Source organism: Lytechinus pictus, chromosome 11, assembly GCF_037042905.1.
Source record: "Lytechinus pictus isolate F3 Inbred chromosome 11, Lp3.0, whole genome shotgun sequence".
NCBI lineage: Eukaryota > Metazoa > Echinodermata > Echinoidea > Temnopleuroida > Toxopneustidae > Lytechinus > Lytechinus pictus.
Genome location: NC_087255.1, coordinates 33647888 through 33668609, shown reverse-complemented (window position 1 = coordinate 33668609; position 20722 = coordinate 33647888). Strand labels below are relative to the sequence as shown.

At 37.7% G+C, this 20722-nt stretch overlaps 1 protein-coding gene across 1 annotated transcript in view; it reads right to left on the bottom strand.

Moving 5' to 3' along the window:
• LOC129271236 (sushi, von Willebrand factor type A, EGF and pentraxin domain-containing protein 1-like) overlaps positions 1-20722 on the bottom strand; it is a 46613-nt gene that overhangs the window by 2639 nt on the left and 23252 nt on the right. Inside the window, exons 17-31 of the mRNA XM_054908619.2 lie at positions 19990-20151; positions 19069-19218; positions 12751-12864; positions 12079-12192; positions 11663-11864; positions 11140-11297; positions 10721-10922; positions 9926-10098; positions 9068-9307; positions 8103-8282; positions 7052-7225; positions 4861-6744; positions 4094-4387; positions 2989-3716; positions 415-2443 (exon numbers count right to left, since the gene is read on the bottom strand). Of these exons, the coding sequence (XP_054764594.2) occupies positions 415-2443; positions 2989-3716; positions 4094-4387; positions 4861-6744; positions 7052-7225; positions 8103-8282; positions 9068-9307; positions 9926-10098; positions 10721-10922; positions 11140-11297; positions 11663-11864; positions 12079-12192; positions 12751-12864; positions 19069-19218; positions 19990-20151 (6804 nt within the window). The remainder of the gene's footprint in view (positions 1-414; positions 2444-2988; positions 3717-4093; positions 4388-4860; positions 6745-7051; positions 7226-8102; positions 8283-9067; positions 9308-9925; positions 10099-10720; positions 10923-11139; positions 11298-11662; positions 11865-12078; positions 12193-12750; positions 12865-19068; positions 19219-19989; positions 20152-20722) is intronic.

Here is a 20722-nt window from a genome sequence, read left to right as displayed (position 1 = left end):
AGGAAGATGAATCATCAGGGACGAAAACTTATATTAACTTGATTTTACAAAGAATTCACAAGTCTCAGGAAGTTTGGAACTAACCACACACTATCGGGGGACGAGCACCCATTTTATTCATCAGTATTACAAACAATCACACCCTGTATTCTTGCAAATTCATAAAAATCAAGTGGCAAATACTTATCCAATACATGTATATGTATGTTGCAAATTTGGGCTCAAAAGAAAAAACTTTATGATTTAGAAACTATCCCACAATTGACATATAATAGTCGCTGAAACGTGAATAGATATAACAAACTGAGAGGTATATTGCACTAGAAATAGGTTGCCATTGACCCTAGATTAATATCAATTACATGAGACTTTGTATTTATATTGTTGCAGATTATAAATGATCCAAATACTTACAGACACATCTGGGTGTTGAATCACTCCATGTATGATCTGACATACATCTGATGGAACTACTCCCAACTCGGTAGAAACCACGGTTACATCTAAAGCTGACAACATTTCCAGGAGAATAGCTCTCTCCAAAACTTCTTCCATTAGCAACGGGGGGAGGTGGTCCGCAGCTGGCTGCTTCACATCTTGGCAAGGAATGACTCCAGGATCCTTCAGTGGTACAAAGAATCCTGCTCGCTCCAACCAACATCAAACCATCCCTGCAGGAAACAAAGACGGCCTCTCCAACTGCATTGGACGCACTGGAATACACCATGTGTTCGATGATGGGAAGCTGTGGGCAAGTCACAGGCTGACAAAGTGGTGACAGGTTACTCCATCTTTGATTCTCATTACATGATGCAATTGCCTGACCACTTAGGGTGTATCCAGTATCACATGAATATGTTACAATAGATCCGAGGGATAGTGCTCTGTATTCTGCATGACCATTCTCTGGTGCTTCTGGTCGAGGACACTCCAGAGGATCACATGAAAACTCCACCGTTGACCATGACTGATCTGGGAGGCACTCAACCATACCTTCCGCAGAGGGTTGGAAACCATTCTCACATTCTAGCTGCACAAAGTCTCCAACCACAAAGTTAGTCTTATCAGGAGGGTAGATGGCATGTGGTATGAGAGGTAAGGCTGAACAGGGCTTTGGTCTACAGTTGGGTTCCCTTCCACTCCATGTCCCGTTAGCCAAACATGTCCTACTCCTTGGCCCGTTAGTTGAGTAACCATCATGGCATACATAATGAACTTGGCTTTGGTACACTTTGCTTTCTAGTATCACCTTTCCATGTTGAGGGTTGGTTAACGGTCCACATTTGACAGGCCTGCAGTGTGGAGGGTTAGGCAACCAGCTACCATTACTCGTACATCTGACTACTCTTGCACCATGCAGGGTGTAGCCAGAGTGACAGTCATAAACTGCAGAATTGTTGAATGTAGTTGCCTTGTAGGAATGAACACCATTCATTACCATTGGAGGAGTATCACATGACACTGGACGACACTCTGGTAATGACCCACTCCAGTTCTGATCTGCCTGGCATATTCTCCTACTGACTCCTTGAATCTTGTAGCCTTCAGTGCAGTGATATTCTATTTCATCAAAAAGTTGCCAATTGCCGTGACTGATGATGATACCATGCTCTATATCCTCCGGATGAGCGCAAGTAATAGGTTGGCAATCTGGTGTGGATCCAGACCATTTTCCAAGTAAACTACAAGTGCGTGTCCTTGATCCATTGAGCACATATCCATGATCGCAAGAATACCTTGCAATGCCATCAAGTGTTATGTTAGTAGTTGTTACTTCTCCATGCAATGGCGGAGGCAGTGGTCCACAGGATACAGGTTCACATAATTGGCTTACGACACTCCATGAGCCATTAGCTAAGCACGTTCTTACACTTTCACCAGTAAAGGTATAACCGGTCCAACAACGATAAGTTGCTTCCGACCTGAATGACGTGACATTGAAGGAAACAATCCCTTTGTACAAAGAAGGTGGCATTCCACATGAAACAAGGTCACAACTTGGTAAGGTGTTTGTCCATGATCCTTGTTCATCACATGTTAGAATGTTGTCTCCTCTTACTGTATATCCCACATCACATGTATATGTTACCTTGGAATTGTAAACTGGAACCTGGATATTGATAGCAAGTGTCCCATGTTCAATTGGTTGAGGACTTGGGCACTCGATGACTCTACAATCATGGTTGGCAAATGACCATGATCCATTTGACAAGCATTGTCTTGAAGTAGGTCCATCCAGAGTATACCCCAAGGAACATGAGTAAGTAGCATTGCTTTCGTACTTGTCATTGGGTAAAGTTACATTGCCGTTTAACAGATCAGGAGGAGGGCCACATGTTACTCTGATGCATGTAGGTTGTTCACCAGCAAGTATTCCATCATTTCCACATATCCTTAAAGTCTGACCAGCTATCTTGTAACCAGGATTGCAAGAATACAGAACCTTTAATAGAATGAAAAATAAAAGATACAAGTTGGTTCATTTGCATTTGGTGTCTGCAAATATTGACACAGAAATATAGTTCCAATGAAATAATAATATTTACATTCAATATTGAAAGAAAATATTTCAAAAATAGAAAATGTAGATTCAAGAAGAATTGTGAATTAAGATATTCTGTTACAAGTATGATTCATTCATTCTTGCATGAAATCTCTAACTTGACACCGATCTGAGAGTAAAACTTAGATGATTAATATTGACATTTGGTAAAAGCAAAGCATTCATATTTTTAAGAAGTTTGGCTTGAAAGATTGCATAATGTACCTTTTTTTCTTTCTTCATATGAGAAAGCAAGAAAGTGGGGGAGGAGGCTGAGAGTATGAAGGTTTGGTCAAGGTGGGGGATGCACTGAATCATGAAAAATGGAATAAGAAAGGTGGTTGCTGCTAGTGTAAGGTAAATCAGGCCTACCTGTTCAATAGGACAAAACATGATATGTAAATATCTGGATATACTATTTCTACTACAACTTCTAGAAGGCTTACCTTATCCCCGCTGAACACAGTACGGTTCCTTATGACAATGCCGAGAGGGAATGCTTCATTTACTCTGCATTCAACCGGAATGCAAGTAGGCTGATTGCCACTCCAGGTTCCGTTCTCTTGACAGTGTTGTCTTGCTAACCCTACCAACCTGTATCCTGGTTCACACTGAATTGTCACTTTGTCCAGGTACCGATTGTTGATAAATATTGCAATACCATGAGCAGGGTTGATAGGTAGTGGACATTCCGTAAGGGTGCAGACAGGGGGTGGGTTTGACCATATACCTTGACCGGTACAGTCTGTAACCCTGTCTCCAACCAGTTCAAATCCATCATCACAAGCATATACCCCCTGACTTCCATAGGATACCCCATTGGACTGTACGGATCCATTCTGAGGTGTTAACAGATCATCACAGATGACTGGTAAACATCTGGGTATGTCTCCACTCCATTGCCCATCTCCTTCACAAAGCAATGTGTTGTTCCCTACCATGGAGAACCCCTCATTACAATCAAACACCATGGACTCTCCATATGAGCTAGACTTCACTGCAATGAAACCATTGTCCATTGGAAGCAATGGTGGACATGTTATTGGTATGCAAGTGATGTTCAGTGGATTCCATGTTCCATATTGAGAGCACCGCATCTCATGCACTTCGGGGAATTTGAAACCATGATGGCAGTCAGCTATGACAATGTCTCCATAAACAAACTTGCCTTTACCTGGGGAAGAGAACATGACACATTTATTTGCATAAAAATCAACGCTACATAAGATTTTTCATCAAAATGTATCACTTTTCTTACTTTCTCATTCAACCTATTTAGACCAGAAAGAGACTAAATTGTAATTTGTGCTATATAAAAACTGAGTATTTTCTTATTAACAATAATACAATTGAAAATGATGAAAATCATCAATCAATAAAACTTAACCATCAGTATCATTACTGTCTCTAAAACTTCTTTTAGACCATGTCTTGAATAAGTAATCTTTTTATAGGAACAACATAATTCTCACATTCAACACATTTTTTAAAGGCCTAAAATGCAATCCATTAAAATCATAATAGCAAAAACACCACAGATCATGATGTTACCTTCAATCGATCCATTATAAACAAGGGGAGTATGTAAACAGGCAACAGGCTGGCAACTATTATTGGTAACATCCCCACTCCATACACCGGCTTCATCACACCTAGTTCTCAGGGGTGAAGGAGAATGATAGCCTACATCACAATGATACTCGGTTGTTGATCCATACTTAGTAGTAGTGTTCAATTCATATGCAGCGTTATCTATATCTGGAGGTAACCCGCAGTCCAGTGGATCACATCTGATGTCCAGGTAACTCCAGGTACCATCTGAAGTACAGGTTGCTGAATCTGAGCCTGTGATAAATAGAAATCATTCAGTATCAGAGAGTAACTTTAGTAACCTTATTGATGACAATTCTTATGAAACTTATGGATGACAACTCTTAAGAAAACTTATGGATGACATCTCTTATGAAACTTATGAATGCGGCTATTATGAAACCTCACGGATGACAGCTCTCATGAAAACTTTTGGATGACAACCCTTACAAAACGTATCGATGTGGCTATTATCAAAAATCTGTGGATGACAACTCTTATGAGACTTATGGATGCAACTACTAAAAAACTAATAGATAATTAGTATTATGGCAACTTACAAAAATCCTGAACAAACAATAAGATTTGTGCTAAGTTAGGGTATTTTGAGACTGAGAGATAATTATCTACTTGTTAAGGATTTTAATTTCAAAATCCACCTAATAACAGTGCCCCCCCCCCTGCTTTAGATGGATAGAGTATCTTACTAAGATAATACATGTACATACCATTCAAGATATATCCCAGGTCACATTCAAACTGTACACTGTCTAAGTAGCTGAAATTTGATCCAACAATGATGCCATGTGGAGGAATAGGAGGCACTCCACAAATGACTGCCTCACACTCTATAACTTCACTCCATCTTCCATCAGACTGGCAAGTGGTTTCCATGGAAACAACATCATCTCCAAAGATGAATCCATCAGCACAGAAATATACAAGAGTACTGTTAAATGTAAAGTTAATTCCCACGAAGAAGGTATTTTCTACCAAAGGAGGGTTGCCACATTCAATCAATGTACAAGTTGGGGGTTCCTGAGGCCATTCACCTTCAGCAGAACAGTTCTGAGATGGTTGCCCTGCAAGAATGTATCCATCATGGCATTCATACATTGCAGTACTTCCATAGATGAGGTTGTCAAAATGAATACTGCCATGGTGTATTGTAGGAGGTTCTGGACACTCTATTGGAATGCATGCAGCAGAAGTGTTTGACCATTGACCTGAACTTTGGCATTGTACCAATGCCTTGCCCTGTAGATGGTAACCAACATCACATTGTATAACAACTTCATTCTGGAAGGACCGGTTGGTTCCAGTAATGAACCCATGATCAGGTGCTATCGGTACATCACAGGTGATGGGATTACACACTGGAAGATCACCCTGCCACTGTCCCTCAGAAGAGCATCTGAGATTGGAGGAACCTTGAGAAACATAGCCAGATTCGCATGTATACGTCACAGATTCACTATAAAGCCTTTCATGTGAAACAACAGCATGAAGAAGAGCAGGAGGATCTTCACATTTTATAATATCACATCGCACAGAACTTTCCATCCATTGTCCTGATGCCAAACATCTGACAACAGAGTCACCAGATAGGATGAAGCCAGTTTTGCAGTAATAGGTGACAGTGTGGTTGAATGAGTAGTCTTCCCCTTCAAAGTTGCTATTAGGTATTTCATTTGGAGGACCACAAGATATAGGGTCACAGTCGGACAGGGTACCCATCCATTCTCCATCTGCTCCACATGTTAGTTCAATACTGTCCGAAGCAAACAAATATCCTATTTGACATGTGTACTCGACTGTCATTCCATATGTGAATTCTGTCACTTGATCTACAAGAGGGTGATGGATGTCCATCTCTGGAGGTTTTCCACAAGAAACTGCTTGACAAAAAGGAGGGCTACTTGACCAATGTCCATTGCTCATACATGAAACCTCTCTGTCACCGTTGATTATGTATCCGTGGTCACAGTCATAAGTGACACTACTGTTAAATCTGTAATCTCCTCCTGTCATGGAACCATTTGCTATGGCAGGAGGCATGGAGCATTGTATACGTCTACACTCTGGAGGAGAGGGTTCCCATTGGCCATTTGCTCCACAATGGCAGACAGTCCAGTCTGCCTCGTATCCATCATGGCAGGCATACACAACACTGTTTCCATATGTTATTCCTTCATATGAGGAGGTGGCATGAGAAACATCTGGTGGTTGTCCACAAGACATGATTGTACAAGTTGGGATCGGACTGTCCCAGCTTCCAGTCTTTTGACACTGAAGGACATTGGTCCCTGTCATCCTGTATCCTGTGATGCAGCGGTACTCTGCGATGCTGGTGAACACACTCCCGTTAGTCGTAATGAGCATAGAGTTTAGTGAGGATGCCAGCGGTGGACAGGTGATGATCCTACAGGTTGGTGGTGCTGTCCATTCTCCGTCTATCTGACAGGTAACATTCGGTGAACCGATCAGACGGTAACCTTGTGCACACTGGTAGGTCGCATTGTGGTGAGGGAATGCCATGTGGACAGGCCTTTCATCCTCAGAGGAAAAGACAACAGCATTAGGAACTTGCTGTGGTTCTCTGCAATATATATCTATCAGGAAAATGATACAAAGTCAAAATAAAGATAAAATTGATATATAATTCAAGGTTCTACGATTATTCGCCATTCCTATTTCTTTTGCCATATTTAAACGAAAAAAGTATTGAAAACTTTTATATAATATACTTTGCCATGGTACCTGCATGTATTTGCAACATTGTCACTCTTTCACAAACTATGAGACAAGGACAATAACAGTCTTATGTTTAGAATAAAAACAATTCTCTTTCATTCAAGTTGATTAACCAAACTATCATAATTATTTCTTCTTTTTCATGGATGGTCAATTTGCACTCACATCTGCATTGTGGTGTGAAAGCTGACCAATAACCGTTCTCCATACATTGCCTCGTTAAAGGACCAACAAGAGTGAAGTTTTCCACACAGGTATAGAAAACTTGGTCCCCATACAGATACATCCTGCCAATCACATATCCATGCTTCAGATTTCCTGGGTAGCCACAGTTTATTCCTGCAATGATAATAGTAATACCAAATCAGAGGAAAGGTACCGATATAAGAGGTAATAGTTTCAGAGGAAACATTTATTTTGCATTTATTTTTTCAATTAGTGGAAACACTATTTCCCTGTTTAGTTGTGGAGCTACATTTAGTGCAAAAGATTCAAATTGAAAATATTTTATTCCAACACTGATTTAAATCTAATGTAAATTAATTCATTTATTGGGGAAAAAATCAAAAATTCTTGGAATGGGATTGAAGTGTCTAGTTTCATTCTTATTTGATTTTTTTTCTTATATGATCCTTACTAAGTAATGTGCTGTATGTAAAATACTTGAACCCATAATATGTAGCTATGTTACAAAGATCTCCATGGGTTTTCAGACTGTCTGATGTCATCAATTTGTAAATGTTCTCATTTGAAATGTCTAGATATTGTGACTTGAGCCACAAAGATGTAGGTATATTACAGAGATTTCTAATGTCTGATGTCAAGAAGTTGCAATCAATTTTTCCTTCCCTTAAGAAACGTATAGTAATAATTGGCTTTATATGGCGCCTTATCGATCTCCGATCTGCTCAAATCCGTGGATTCATAGTTTTTTTAGCAGCTTGTTAGGCACATACTTGCCAAAGACAACCACAATAATGGTTGTTTCCTACTGGTACCCAATGAGCATCTGGGTGAGAGTAGCAAAGTGTGGATTGATGCCTTGCCAAAGGACGCTAAGCCGTGGTGGGATTTGAACACAAGACTCTGTGATTACAAGGCAAGAGTCAGAAATGCTACACCACAGCGCTTCCATGGACATGAACAAAGATAAATCGACTCAATCTTTGTGAGGTCAAGTTAGACAGGCTTTAATGGGATTTTAAATGATACTTACTGTCACAATAAGCTCTATCACCAGGACTCCATTCTCCTGATATTTGACATTCAGCCTGACGGACTTCATGTCTTGGCATCTCAAAGCCTAGATTGCAATGGTATGTAACAGAGGTCAGAGGTCGTCCTGGTAGGAATCCTTTCACAAAACCCATCTCTGGCATAGTAGGACGAGGACAACCTAGAGTGAATATGTAAAAAGCATACAAATATATATATATATATAATAATAATAATATAGAGTATTTCTAATACATATATATAAAAGAGGCAAAGTGGTAATGCATTGTACTAGTTCCAACAGAGTTTATTTCCAAGTCAAAATTTTCGACGTATAACACACGTCTTCTTCAGGGATACAATAAAGCTCACAGTCATATATATATATATATATATATATATATATATATACATACATACATACATATATATATTTATATATATATATATGAGAAAAAAAAGTTATATGCATTGCTCTTAATTCACCCTGACGTATAAGAAAATCATTGTGTTTGAAAGAGGGAAAAGGTATTATGTAAAACCAAGAGGCAAAGAGTCCCATCAATGTTTAGAAAATACACAAATAAGCACAACAGAGGGGTTAGGTTTGTTATCTGACAATTTCAGCTATATTAGGCCAGTCTTTTGCTTCTATTTAAAGCATGATATGAAATTACACAAATCATCAGATTTTAAGAAAATAATGCAGTTAGTCTCTTACAACAAAAATTATTACCTAAAAACATTAGTAATTTTGTCTGAGAAAATTTGTAAATGCATTTTGTTGAATTTGAAATACACTTTCATTTGAAAATTATACTCTTTTCAGCAATAGCACCAGAACATTCAGGCCAAAAAAGGTTTTTGTAGATGAGCAGTTGTTCTTTAGGAATTGTTCAAACCCCAAAATCTTTGCTCAAGCTCTGGTGCTACTCCATGAAAATGAACAATATTAACTCCCCTTACCTTGGCAGAAGGTACTATTGACTTGTTTAATTTGGCCTTCCATTCCGGATAAAAAGTCTGGCCAAGCTATGATGACATCTGATGGCTTTTCACATGTTCTACCAAGCTCATAAATCTCATCTGCTCCAAGAACCCTATCCCAAACAGTCAGAAATGTGATCTCTCCAATGAAAGATTCAATATGGGCGAAGCCTCCACCAAGAGTGTCTTGGTCTTGACCGATAATCAGCTTTCCACCACCTGAAACAGAGGCGATGAAAATATCAGAGAAATGTTATTCTGATTGGGTATTCCAGTTTTCAATATAATGCTCTTCATAGAATAGCTGCATTTTTAAAGTGCTTTTTACCCGAGGAAACATAGCGCTCTACTATTACCCCGGCTATAGCTGTGCTACCTACAGGCACTCTGGCATTGAAGGACATTCTTCCTACCGGATAACCATTCACCTCACCTGGATTGAGTGCAGCAGAATGTGGGTAAATTTATTGCTGAAGGAAAACACGCCATGGCTGGGCATTGAACCCACGACCCTCAGATTGAAAGACGAGAGTCTTAACCATTAGAACACGACGCCCAGAATCAGATTCTACTATTACAAAATTTAATAACATATTTGTATGAATTTAGGTCTAAATTTAAACCCGAATGGAAAATTCAATACTATCACAGTTTGATAAAATGTTAACTGAAATGCACTTCCAATGTAATGAAACAGGTATCTCATCAGCAAAAGATAAATTCACTAGTCAGGGGTACTTATGAACAGCTTAATGTTTAGTATGTAGGAAATTTAGAAAAAATATGAAATCTTTGATATATCAAAACCTCAGATAAACAAATATTCCATTCTTTTACCTGGGATAGTTGTTCCACTCGCAAGTCCCGTACCATTTGCTTCAAGTATCCCATCTTTGTACATTGTATAGGTGCCTCCATTGGAATCCCATGTTGCTACAATGTGGTGCCATCTCCCATCATTACCTATGATGTCACTCACTATATTTTCTTCATTCACACTCAGTACAAATCTACATGAAACAGTCAGAAAATAAATGATAGAGTATTATGAAGTACATTTAACCAAGGAATGTTGCAGAAAGAGTTTTAATTAAACATAACACAAGAATAAAACACAGTCAGGCTTGCATCCGATAAGACTGCATTTATCCTTTTTGTTAGATAAACAACACAGCTCTATTTTGGTTGGCCTTTGATGAAAATGTTTGATATTCAGTCAATTGGATTTTTTCCGGTTATTTTTTTTTAATGCAATTCATTTTGTTCAGAGTGGACTTATAGAACTACACTTCATGTTGATTAGTTTGATTTAAATGCAATGGGTTGATACTAAATGACTTATAAATTTTGTTTTGTTATGTTTCGAGAATGCTATCCAAATAACCTTTTTAGATTAAATTCACTTAAGCTGAATTAGTGGGGGTGTTAGAGAATGAAAATTTATTAGTACATTCTGGTGGTGATCTAATGGAACTGAGATTTTTTTAAAAATTTAAAAATCACCAAGTGTCAAATTTATGTTTTTATTCAAACTTTAACAACAAAGGTGCATATTCATTATTTTTATAACAAATCTTTTAACTTAAAACAATTCTATGAATATGTACTCAACTCAAATGGAAGTCAGCTTACCCTGTATAGTCTTTGATGGTCAAAGCATTATCAATTGTATCACTGACAGCATATGAAAAAACAGTACCATAGTTTCCTGCATTATCAGTAAACATCCAGAATGAGATTGTAACAGCCGTGAGAGTTGGGAAATCATGCTCCAGTAAGACATAGTCATCTATACCTCCTCTATAAAACACCATGTTGTAATCCCATGACATTTCTGGAATAAAGAAAATAATCATGTAAGTAGTTATAATAAGCTAATCAATAAAAGTTGGCCATGCAATAAGCAGTTTAACCAACATGTTAGTTGTATTTATTCGACTACATTGTGTCCTTTATGCTGTTGTAAGGTCCATCTTTACACTCTTAAGAGTAATAGAATGCTTGATAATTGCAATTAGAGATATATTCAATTAAATGGTACTAATACATACCTTCTTCACAGAATACCCCTGCATAACCAGGCATACATACACAATGTATACCATCTATAAGATCATTGCAAGTCGCTCCATTCTGACAAGGTCTGGATGCACATTCGTCTACATTGATTTCACATAGTAAACCGGAGAATCCAGCTAGGCACTCGCATCTGTATGGAAATATGATTATGAATCATAAAAACATAAATAATCAGAAAACTAAATGATAAATAATAGCACAAAGACATATTCAGACAGAGCAAGATCAAATTTGGTAAACATTGTAATGATGAAATAATTATGTTTGAGAACTTTAAGTATCTGAACAGATGCTAGGGATTTGCAATATGTTCTATATAAAAACCAGAATATGTGTAAGAGTCAAAGAGAAAAGGTTGACTGTGAAGTTTTGCAGATTTGTAATCAAATACCTCGGTAGATAATTATAAATAAGTATTTATTCATTTAGCAACAGTCCATTGATAACCTTGGAACGGCATGTTGCATATTTAAGTAGAAATTGTTATTTACCTACCGGAATTCATTGACGAGGTCTTTACAGGTTGCATTGTTATCACATGGATAAGAAAGACACTCATCAATCTCCATCTCACATAGATCACCATGGTAACCAAGATGACAGGTGCAATTATAACCTCCAATGAAGTCAGTACAGGTCGCATGGTTGTAGCATGGGTCAAGGGCACAATCATCAATATCTTCTTCACAGTTTTTCCCTGAAAATATAAGTAAACATATGGGACTAGTAAAGAAAAGAATCTAAATCTCAGGTAATATAGTTGGAGTTACTCCAATCCAAACAGATAATCTTGTCCTTCAGCAATGGACAACTGTTTACTGTTTTTTAAGTATACATGATGATAACCGCTCATTTCACACTTAAACCTTGACCTGAATTCGTCAAATGATGAATATGTAAAAGATACTAGCCTGTATAACCATCAGGACAGATGCATTCGTAATACTGTGGTCCATCAACACATGTTGCTCCATTGAAACATGGGTTTGTATTGCATTCGTCTACATCTTCTGAACAATGTCTACCTATTTCAAATAGAGAAAGAAAGAAATGTTTTCATGTATTAGTATTAAAATCAATTTTACTGGATTATTCTTGCTTTAAAAAACCAAAAAAAAAGAGTGCTCAAACCTATTTCCCTGGGTTGAATAGTTATGGTTGAATCGAGTTAGCAGTGTCTCCTTTTAACAGATAGGGCTAGCATATTAGCAAGTAAAACCCCATTCAAGCTTGAAAATGTTCATACATTAACCTCAAAATTAATAGCCCATTTTCATTTTTTCTACCAAGCTATGATCGAATTCTTGTATAAAATGATTTTATGGCATTATGAAGTTACTACCACAGCCAACTTCTCAAAACTTATGCAATTGTGTTTTGAGGATTTTGATTTTTTTTTCCATAGTATTCGATTGAAATGAACTATTCATAAACCATTTGACTTTTTTACATCACAAACATATATTTTCTTTTCTGTAGCAATGTATAATTTGTGTCATTTCTTCTTGGTTTTTATTTTTTTTCTTCAGGATTTAATGAATATTTTGTTTTGCTTTGATATCAAGAGTGTAATAACAACTTACCAGTAAAACCTCTTCTGCAATGACACATATATCCATCTATAAGGTCACGACACGATCCGTTATTCATACATATTGCTGTTTCACATTCATTGATGTCGACTTCACATCGTAATCCTGTTGAAATGGACAAACATATGCATCTCAGTAATTTGTTACATAGCGTCATCATGTATTGTTCTTTTTAAATATTAGAATGATTGAAACATATTTATCATTTGACACTGGTCAATAGTTAGGGGAAACATATATACCCAAGATCTATTATCATCTAAACATACTAAAAATAATTGATCAATATCCAAAATAGAACTTTTTTTCTGTTTTTGCTACAATAAATAATTTTTTAAGGGAGTATCATCAAAGACCCAATTTTCCATTCATTTGATCCCATTTTGTTATTCTGATATATGTATGTAGATTACATATTTATTCTTTAAGCACATGGAGTGGAAAGAAGACCTAAGGGTAACAATTATTAACTTATTAAAGGAGATATATATTGATTATGAATATGGCCTTATTATATATCAGTGGACAGGTCATGATGTGGAGATTATCATTTGGTCATTCAAAAATAACGAAAGTAATACATAAGGTGGAAATCGCCAATTAAAAAGCGCTAAAATGCCTCTCCGAAATACGCCTCCCATCGGTCTCTGAATTGACTCGAATTTGATGACGTATACGAGTGTACGAGAGACGTGATTGGCTCTCCCACGTCAAGCTCCACTTGCATGCAAAACCTGTTGCGAGGGTACGTTTTCTCCGCCCCGGGGGGGGGGCACTCAGTATATAATGCATAGTGGGTATTTGCCGCGGAGGGGACCCCCATTTTTACACTCAAATTTCCGTTCCAAGGCATAGCATTTTTGTCTTATTGAGATAAAGAACAAAGAAAGCCGCTCCAAAGCATAGCATTTTCTTCTTATCGAGAAAAATGAAGAAAGAAATCCGCTCCAAAGCTTCGCATATTTTCCGTTACGACGTTCCAGCCGTATTGATCTGCTACAATGAGGCGCAATTTTGGTGAAAAGCGGCCGCACAGCGCTGTCCGACCATCGCATCTGCGCTAGCGCACCACGCGCCCGTGCCGCCGGGATCGCTGCATGACGTATGCCCGTTCCATGGGGATGAATACGCAATCACACGCAGGCGACCCGTTCCAAGGACCCCCGTTTTCACAAACATTTGTCGTTCCGAAGCCCGTTCCGAGGACCCTCCTTTTTACAATAAGCCCGCTCCAAGGCCCCCGTTTTTTGTCTCGCCCGCGGCACATACCCACTACTTTTTTGGTCGAGTGCCCCCCCCCCCCTCCCCCCCGGGTTCTCCACACTGTCACTGAATACTTCGATCACGAAATGAAAGAAAACCCAGAAGTTTATCTAGATTTTGGATTTTCAAATTGATAATTTTGAAGATGAAGAGAATGATGATGAAGTTTCTAGCTTCAGTGACGTGGATGGGGGTAAACTAGGGGAATTACGCCTATGATGACGAGTCGGACAATTCAACTTGCATGCCGATTCGCTACCAACTTATGCAGCTGCTAGTGATAGCTGCACAGTTGCCATTAAAAAATTAATCGAAATTGGTGTGCGCCCATCGATAGTTCAGAGTTTCAGATTTTCTGTCTGAGCGTAAACAATGTGTACGTTATCAAGGTGATCTTTCAGATTGGTGCCAAATCAAGGCAGGTGTGCCCCAGGGTACAAAAATTGGTCCCTTAATTTTTCTTATAATGATAAATGATTTCAAAACTAATGAATGTATGCATATGTTTAAATATGTTGACGATTTAACTCTGGTCGAATGTCGTAAATCAAACCAACCTTCAAACATGCAAGAAGCAGTAACATGTCTGCATAATTGGGCTGAATCCAATAAAATGCAATTAAATCCTAAAAAGTGTATCAAAATGGACATCTGTTTCTCTAGAAATCCAGTTAACCACTATCCACTTAACCTTGATAATTGTGTACTTGCTAGTGTGACCCAAGTAAAATTACTTGGCGTTACAATACAGAACGATTTAAAGTGGGAAGCACATATTATTGAAAAGAGAGCAAATGCAAAACTATATATGCTCCGCACTTTAGCAAAATACGGTCTTTCTCACGAGGATTTAGTTGCAATTTTCATTGGCTATATTCGACCAATACTGGAATATGCTGCTCCAGTTTGGAGCGGAGGTCTCACAATTGCCCAAAGACAACGCTTAGAAAGAATTCAAAAACGCGCCTTAAGAATTATTCTTAGACATGATTATGATTGTTACACTACTGCTCTTACTCTGTCAAAATTACAACAATTAGAAAAACGTCGAAATGATCTGAGTGTCGCCTTCTTCAAAAAGACTTTATTATTTACAGTTCAGTTTGAACAGTTCATTCCCCAACGATTTTAAACAAAAAACCTACGTAAAACAAGAAAGATATATACGAACCCAGATGTAAAACTAAGTGTATGTGGAACAGTCCAATCCCTGATCTGATCCGTTTGTACAATGAATACCCTTGAATGATTGTGCTTTTGGTATTGTATATAACTGTTAGGATTATTTGTCATATTCATTGCCGTAACTTGCCCTTTCTTTTTTTATGTATTTGTTACGTGTCCTTGTCAGGGTCAATCTTACCCTCCCTGATGGTTTTTCTTCTTCTTCTTTTCCTACCTAAATTATCTAACCCTGTACTCTTTCCTTGCCTTCTTCTTTCCAGAAATCTTTCTTGATCCTGACAACACACAGTTATATATGAATGTAATTTTAATAGTTTTAATTGTATCATAAGATCAATGGTATACAGTATACTGTATTTTATCTACTTACACACTTGAACATTGTATTGTAAAATGTATTCAATGAAATGTATACTTGTATTTTTAGCTTTATAATTCACATGCAATTCAGTTTGTTAACTGCAATATGTGGAGAATTTTAATAAATACCATTTATCCATCTATCTATCGTACCGCGGGCCAAAATAAATCCATGAAAATGAATCCAGACAGAGTCTCTTCCCTCGGTCAATAAAATTTACTCTCAAGGAAAATAATGTTATAACTGTATTTACAAACAAGTGAATATATCCGAATCTGAAGGCAAATCAACTCAACCAGTGGCGTAACAGGCGGGGGGGCAAGCTGCCCCCCTGGCGGATTTCACCGGGAAAATAAAAAAAACGGGAAAAAGAGAAAAGGGGGAAAGAGAGAAAGGGAAAGGGAAAGAAAGAAAAAGAAGATAGGGAAAGGGAAAATGAAAAGAAAGGGAAAGAAAGAACATAAATAGGGAAAATGGAAGAAAAGCGGGAAAACGGAAGAAGAACACGTGAGGAAGTACAAATATCCTGAAATACTAATACATTAGCATGATTAGCAAGAGAGGGATATAAAATAAAAATATATGACTTAATATGGCAAGGGCAAGAATGGCGGGAAAATGGGAGAAAGAGGCAGAAAGAAACGGGAAATGAAGGTAGAACCAAAAGCTTAATTGGAAAATCAGAATATAGAAAAAAGGGACGAGAAAAAAAACTTAATAACACGACCGGGTAGCCGAGGATTGAAAAATATAAAGAACGGGAAGAAAGGTGGATGGCGTCTATTTAGCCTGTTTACTTTGGCTAAATTGTCAAAGCTACTATCAAATAAGTAGAATTTAATCATTTTTAAAGGCCAATTTTTTCTGGCTTGCTTCGCTCACTGGCGACTTTTACAAATTTCTACACATTTGTTATGTTGTGCTGCCTCCAAATATTTAGTTTATTATCCTCAACTGCGTTGAAGTTAATATGTGTTGTGTATGTACCCACGATCTGATAAAACAGTGGCCATCTGCAATGTTTAAAAATGTCACGGGGTTCCGGGGGCTCCGCCCCAGACCAGTGGTAGCAACAAGGGGGAGCCACAGGGGGCATTTGCCCCCAGTGAGTTGGCCCCACCCCCGAAATTTTGAAGAAAAAAAATGTATAGTAAATGTTGTCATAAGCATAAAGCTGCAAAGTACTCATAATTTTCATAAATAAAAAAAAATCAGCTCGCGCTACGCGCATTAAAAGTTTGATTAGATAGCCATCCAGTTCATGATTGCAAAAAGTGCTTATAGAACGTCCAGTTATCGTCTAAGGATGTCAAAAATTTTCAGCTCGTGCTTCGCGCTCGCATTATTTATTTGGTGAGATATCATCTTCATGACGCAATGCAAACAGCTAGTCCTTAACAGGTCCCTTTTCAAATCAGTATAGGGTATACATTAAAAAATAATAGCTCGCGCTTCCTGCTCGATTTTGAGAAATAGGCAAAATGTTTGTGTGTTGACCCGCCCCCAAATGTTCTTTTGCCTCCCCTGAGGTTAAAAATCCTGGGGCCATCATTGCCCCGGACCCGATCCGCATAGCACTGGCCCCCAAAAGTTCTACAACTGAGAACAAAAAAGAAAAGATGAAAGAAAAGGAAAGGCAGATGTATAAGATATGTAATTTTTTTATTACCATTTAAAAATCAAGCTCAAAGTTAGATTCTAATGAAAAGCAGATTTTTTTCTCGCTCTCCTCGCTCGCTCGGGACTTACATTAAGCAACTTTTTTGCAGCGCGCGCCACGCTGTGCCCCCCCCCCCCTTCTTTTTTTCGGGGGGGTACTTAATGGCGCATTGAGCTTCGCCCTAATGATCGGGGTACAATCATAAAAAAATCCTGTTCATACCATGATATGACCGGGAAATTTTTGGCTCTTGCCCCCCCCCCCCCCCCCCCCCCCCGGCCACCGACCCCTGTTACGCCGCTGAACTCAACGGCGATTAGCAGCAGACGATATGCACCGACGATAAACTTCACGTGGCTGGGATAAATTGTCACTCGTTCTGTTAGTTATAATTTCTACCTCATTATTTGGACAAAATTACGAAACTCGGGGAATTATTTATCCATATAAAAATATAGTAACACCTCGTTCTATTTTTAAATTACGATAAAACCTTTTTTGAAGCAAATAGTTGAGGTAAATTAAAATTAGATGTAAAAGATCATCCCCAACATGCGTAGCTCGTATGTGATTGTAAACAAACCATCACACACACATACCGGTATTCCTTGCTCGCCTTGCTGATTGAGAGCTGTGCAACACGTGCATCTACTCTCTCAGCCAAGGCGAGCAAGCAATGTGCGTTTGTGATGGTTTGTTTTACAATCACATACGAGCTACGCATCATGTTGGGATGATCTTTTACATCTAATTTTAATTTACCTCAACTATTTGCTTCAAAAAAGGTTTTATCGTAATTTAAAAATAGAACGAGGTGTTACTATATTTTTATATGGATAAATAATTCCCCGAGTTTCGTAATTTTGTCCAAATAATGAGGTAGAAATTATAACTAACAGAACGAGTGACAATTTATCCCAGCCACGTGAAGTTTATCGTCGGTGCATATCGTCTGCTGCTATTCGTTGAGTTGATTTGCCTTTAGATTCGGATATATTCACTTGTTTGTAAGTACAGTTATATCATTATTTTCCTTCTTTAGAGCCTTGACAAAGGGAAGAGACTCTGTATGGATGGTCAGGCTGGAATTTTCATGGATTTATTTTGGCCCGCGGTAGGCCTACGTGCAGCTAGCACTAGCAGCTGCATGAGTTAGTAGCGAATCGGCATGCAAGTTGAATTGTCCGATTCATCATCATAGGCGTAATTCCCCTAATTTACCTCCATCCACGTTACTAGAGCTAGAAACTTCAACAATTTTCTCTTCACCTTCTAAATCATCAATTTAAAATCCAAAATCTAGATAAACTTCTGGGTTTTCTTTCTTTTCGTGATCGAAGTATTCAGTGACAGTGTGGAGAAAACGTACCCTTGCAAAAGGATTTGCATGCAAGTGGAGCTTGACGTGGGAGAGCCAATCACGTCTCTCGTACACTTATACACGTCATAAAAAAAAACCAATTTCGCGGACGTAATTGTGCGTGTTTGAAGCATTCAGAGAGAGAACTTTAAACTATCAATTAAGTGAGTTTCATCGGTCTCCATGATAGATGATGTACACCATCGTGTTCTTCTTATTTTCCCCTTTAATTTGATATATAATTCTTCATTTTTATGATTTTCGATATATTTCTACTTTTTCTTTTTTTTTCTTTCCCGAGCAATCATGTGGGGTTTTATGTTTTATTCTTATCACGTATGTTATTGTTTCCTTCTTTCTCTTTAACATGCATCTCATCTCTGGTGAATGAAATAATGAATATAAATAACTGTATTTGTATTTTAAGCATTATTATTCTTAATATCTATGGAAATTAGATGATAATAGATGATTGCATACCAGTGTATCCCGGACGGCAGGTGCATATGAAACCACCGGGTGATGACTCACAGGTCCCTCCATTGTGACAGGGTGAAGAGAAACATACACTGAATGGCAAGGATCTCAAAGACATCATACGACCAGCTGGACTTCTCTGTTTAGCAGAATCTACACATTGTATGATAACCTTATATTATTAATTCATTATATGGCACCATATATCTGTTTAAGAACATTCAAAGGCTCGAATTCTTGCAGCAAGGATATCATTCGAATGCCTCACAGAAAATGTGAGCCAAGTGAGCAGTTCTATATTATTTGAAAAACAGTATATTATAGTTATAAGGACTTGAAAATGTGAAAAAGAAAAGAGTATGGCACGTTAAATATAGATTGCCTTTGCATAACAAAACATCAAATAGCGAAGGTAAAAATGTACATTGTTAATAAAAGAGATGGTAGAAGAAGAAGGAACAACAGAGCAGAATACCTAGTCTCCATACATTTGAATTCAATAAAGTTCCTCAATGTATGTTTTAGGTTTATATGTTTATGTTTCATAAAAAATATATCAGGTTTTTGTTTGCATATGTAGCATTTGCTTTCATATTAATCTGAGGATAAACAGAATTCTGGCATGATATTTGAACTATGACTTAAAGGCTTTGAAAACTTACTTGAAAATGAACAAGGAAAAGTATTTCAAGAATTACCACAAAGGATTACTTAATATGCATTGATTATCACACAATCATGTACATAAAAATTTGATACCATAACAATATGAAATAAATGGTTCTTGTAGTTAACTATAAAATAATCTTAAATACTGCAACGTTCAAATAATAATAATGAAAATATACTGTGACTACATTGAAGCAGAGGTTTTCGACCATGTTTCTTTCTTCTCTTTCCTTTAAAAAAATTAGTCAAACTCACTTCTGCAGTATGTAATTGTGATAGAGCCTGGATTAGAGAGTGGGTAATCTTCTGGACACAGGAGACAATAGCTTGACCGTTGACTCATCTTGAAAGTACCAGCTGGACAGGGCAGGCATGGTGTCAAGCCATTGGCCGAAGTTTTACCACGAGGACAGTAAGCTGTAGGAAGGATATGATAGATTGCAAGTGTTCCTCACTTCAAGGGCATTCATTTGGAAATACTATTTACAAGCTAAAATACAAAATCTAAATAGTCTTTAGTTTCAAGATACTAGTAAAAAGTCTAATTAGGTACCATGTCAAAATTAAAAGCTGCGTCTATCGTGTGGGAATCCCACAAGTGGCCTTTCATAACTAATCCTCACACTTCATCATTGACAAAACAATAGGGAATGCAGGAAAGCTGCTATGGAAAAAATGCGAAGTACATTAGAGCAGGATTACATGATTCACATCACTGCCCCGTCTTACAAAGAGTTGCGACTGATCCAATCAGTCGTAATTCTATGGAAATCCATCAGTGCCATAATTCTACGGTTCTACAGGAAATTTGCACAATGTCCTTTGTAAACAAAGAGAAGCACAGTGAATTTTCAAGGAAACAATGAATGCTTGAATATACATCATAGTTAGAAAATATTTTGAACAAACATGCATAATAGATGTTGACGTTGCTGGCCGTCCATAGCTGTGATTGATTGAATCAATTGTAATTCTTTGTAAGATTGGG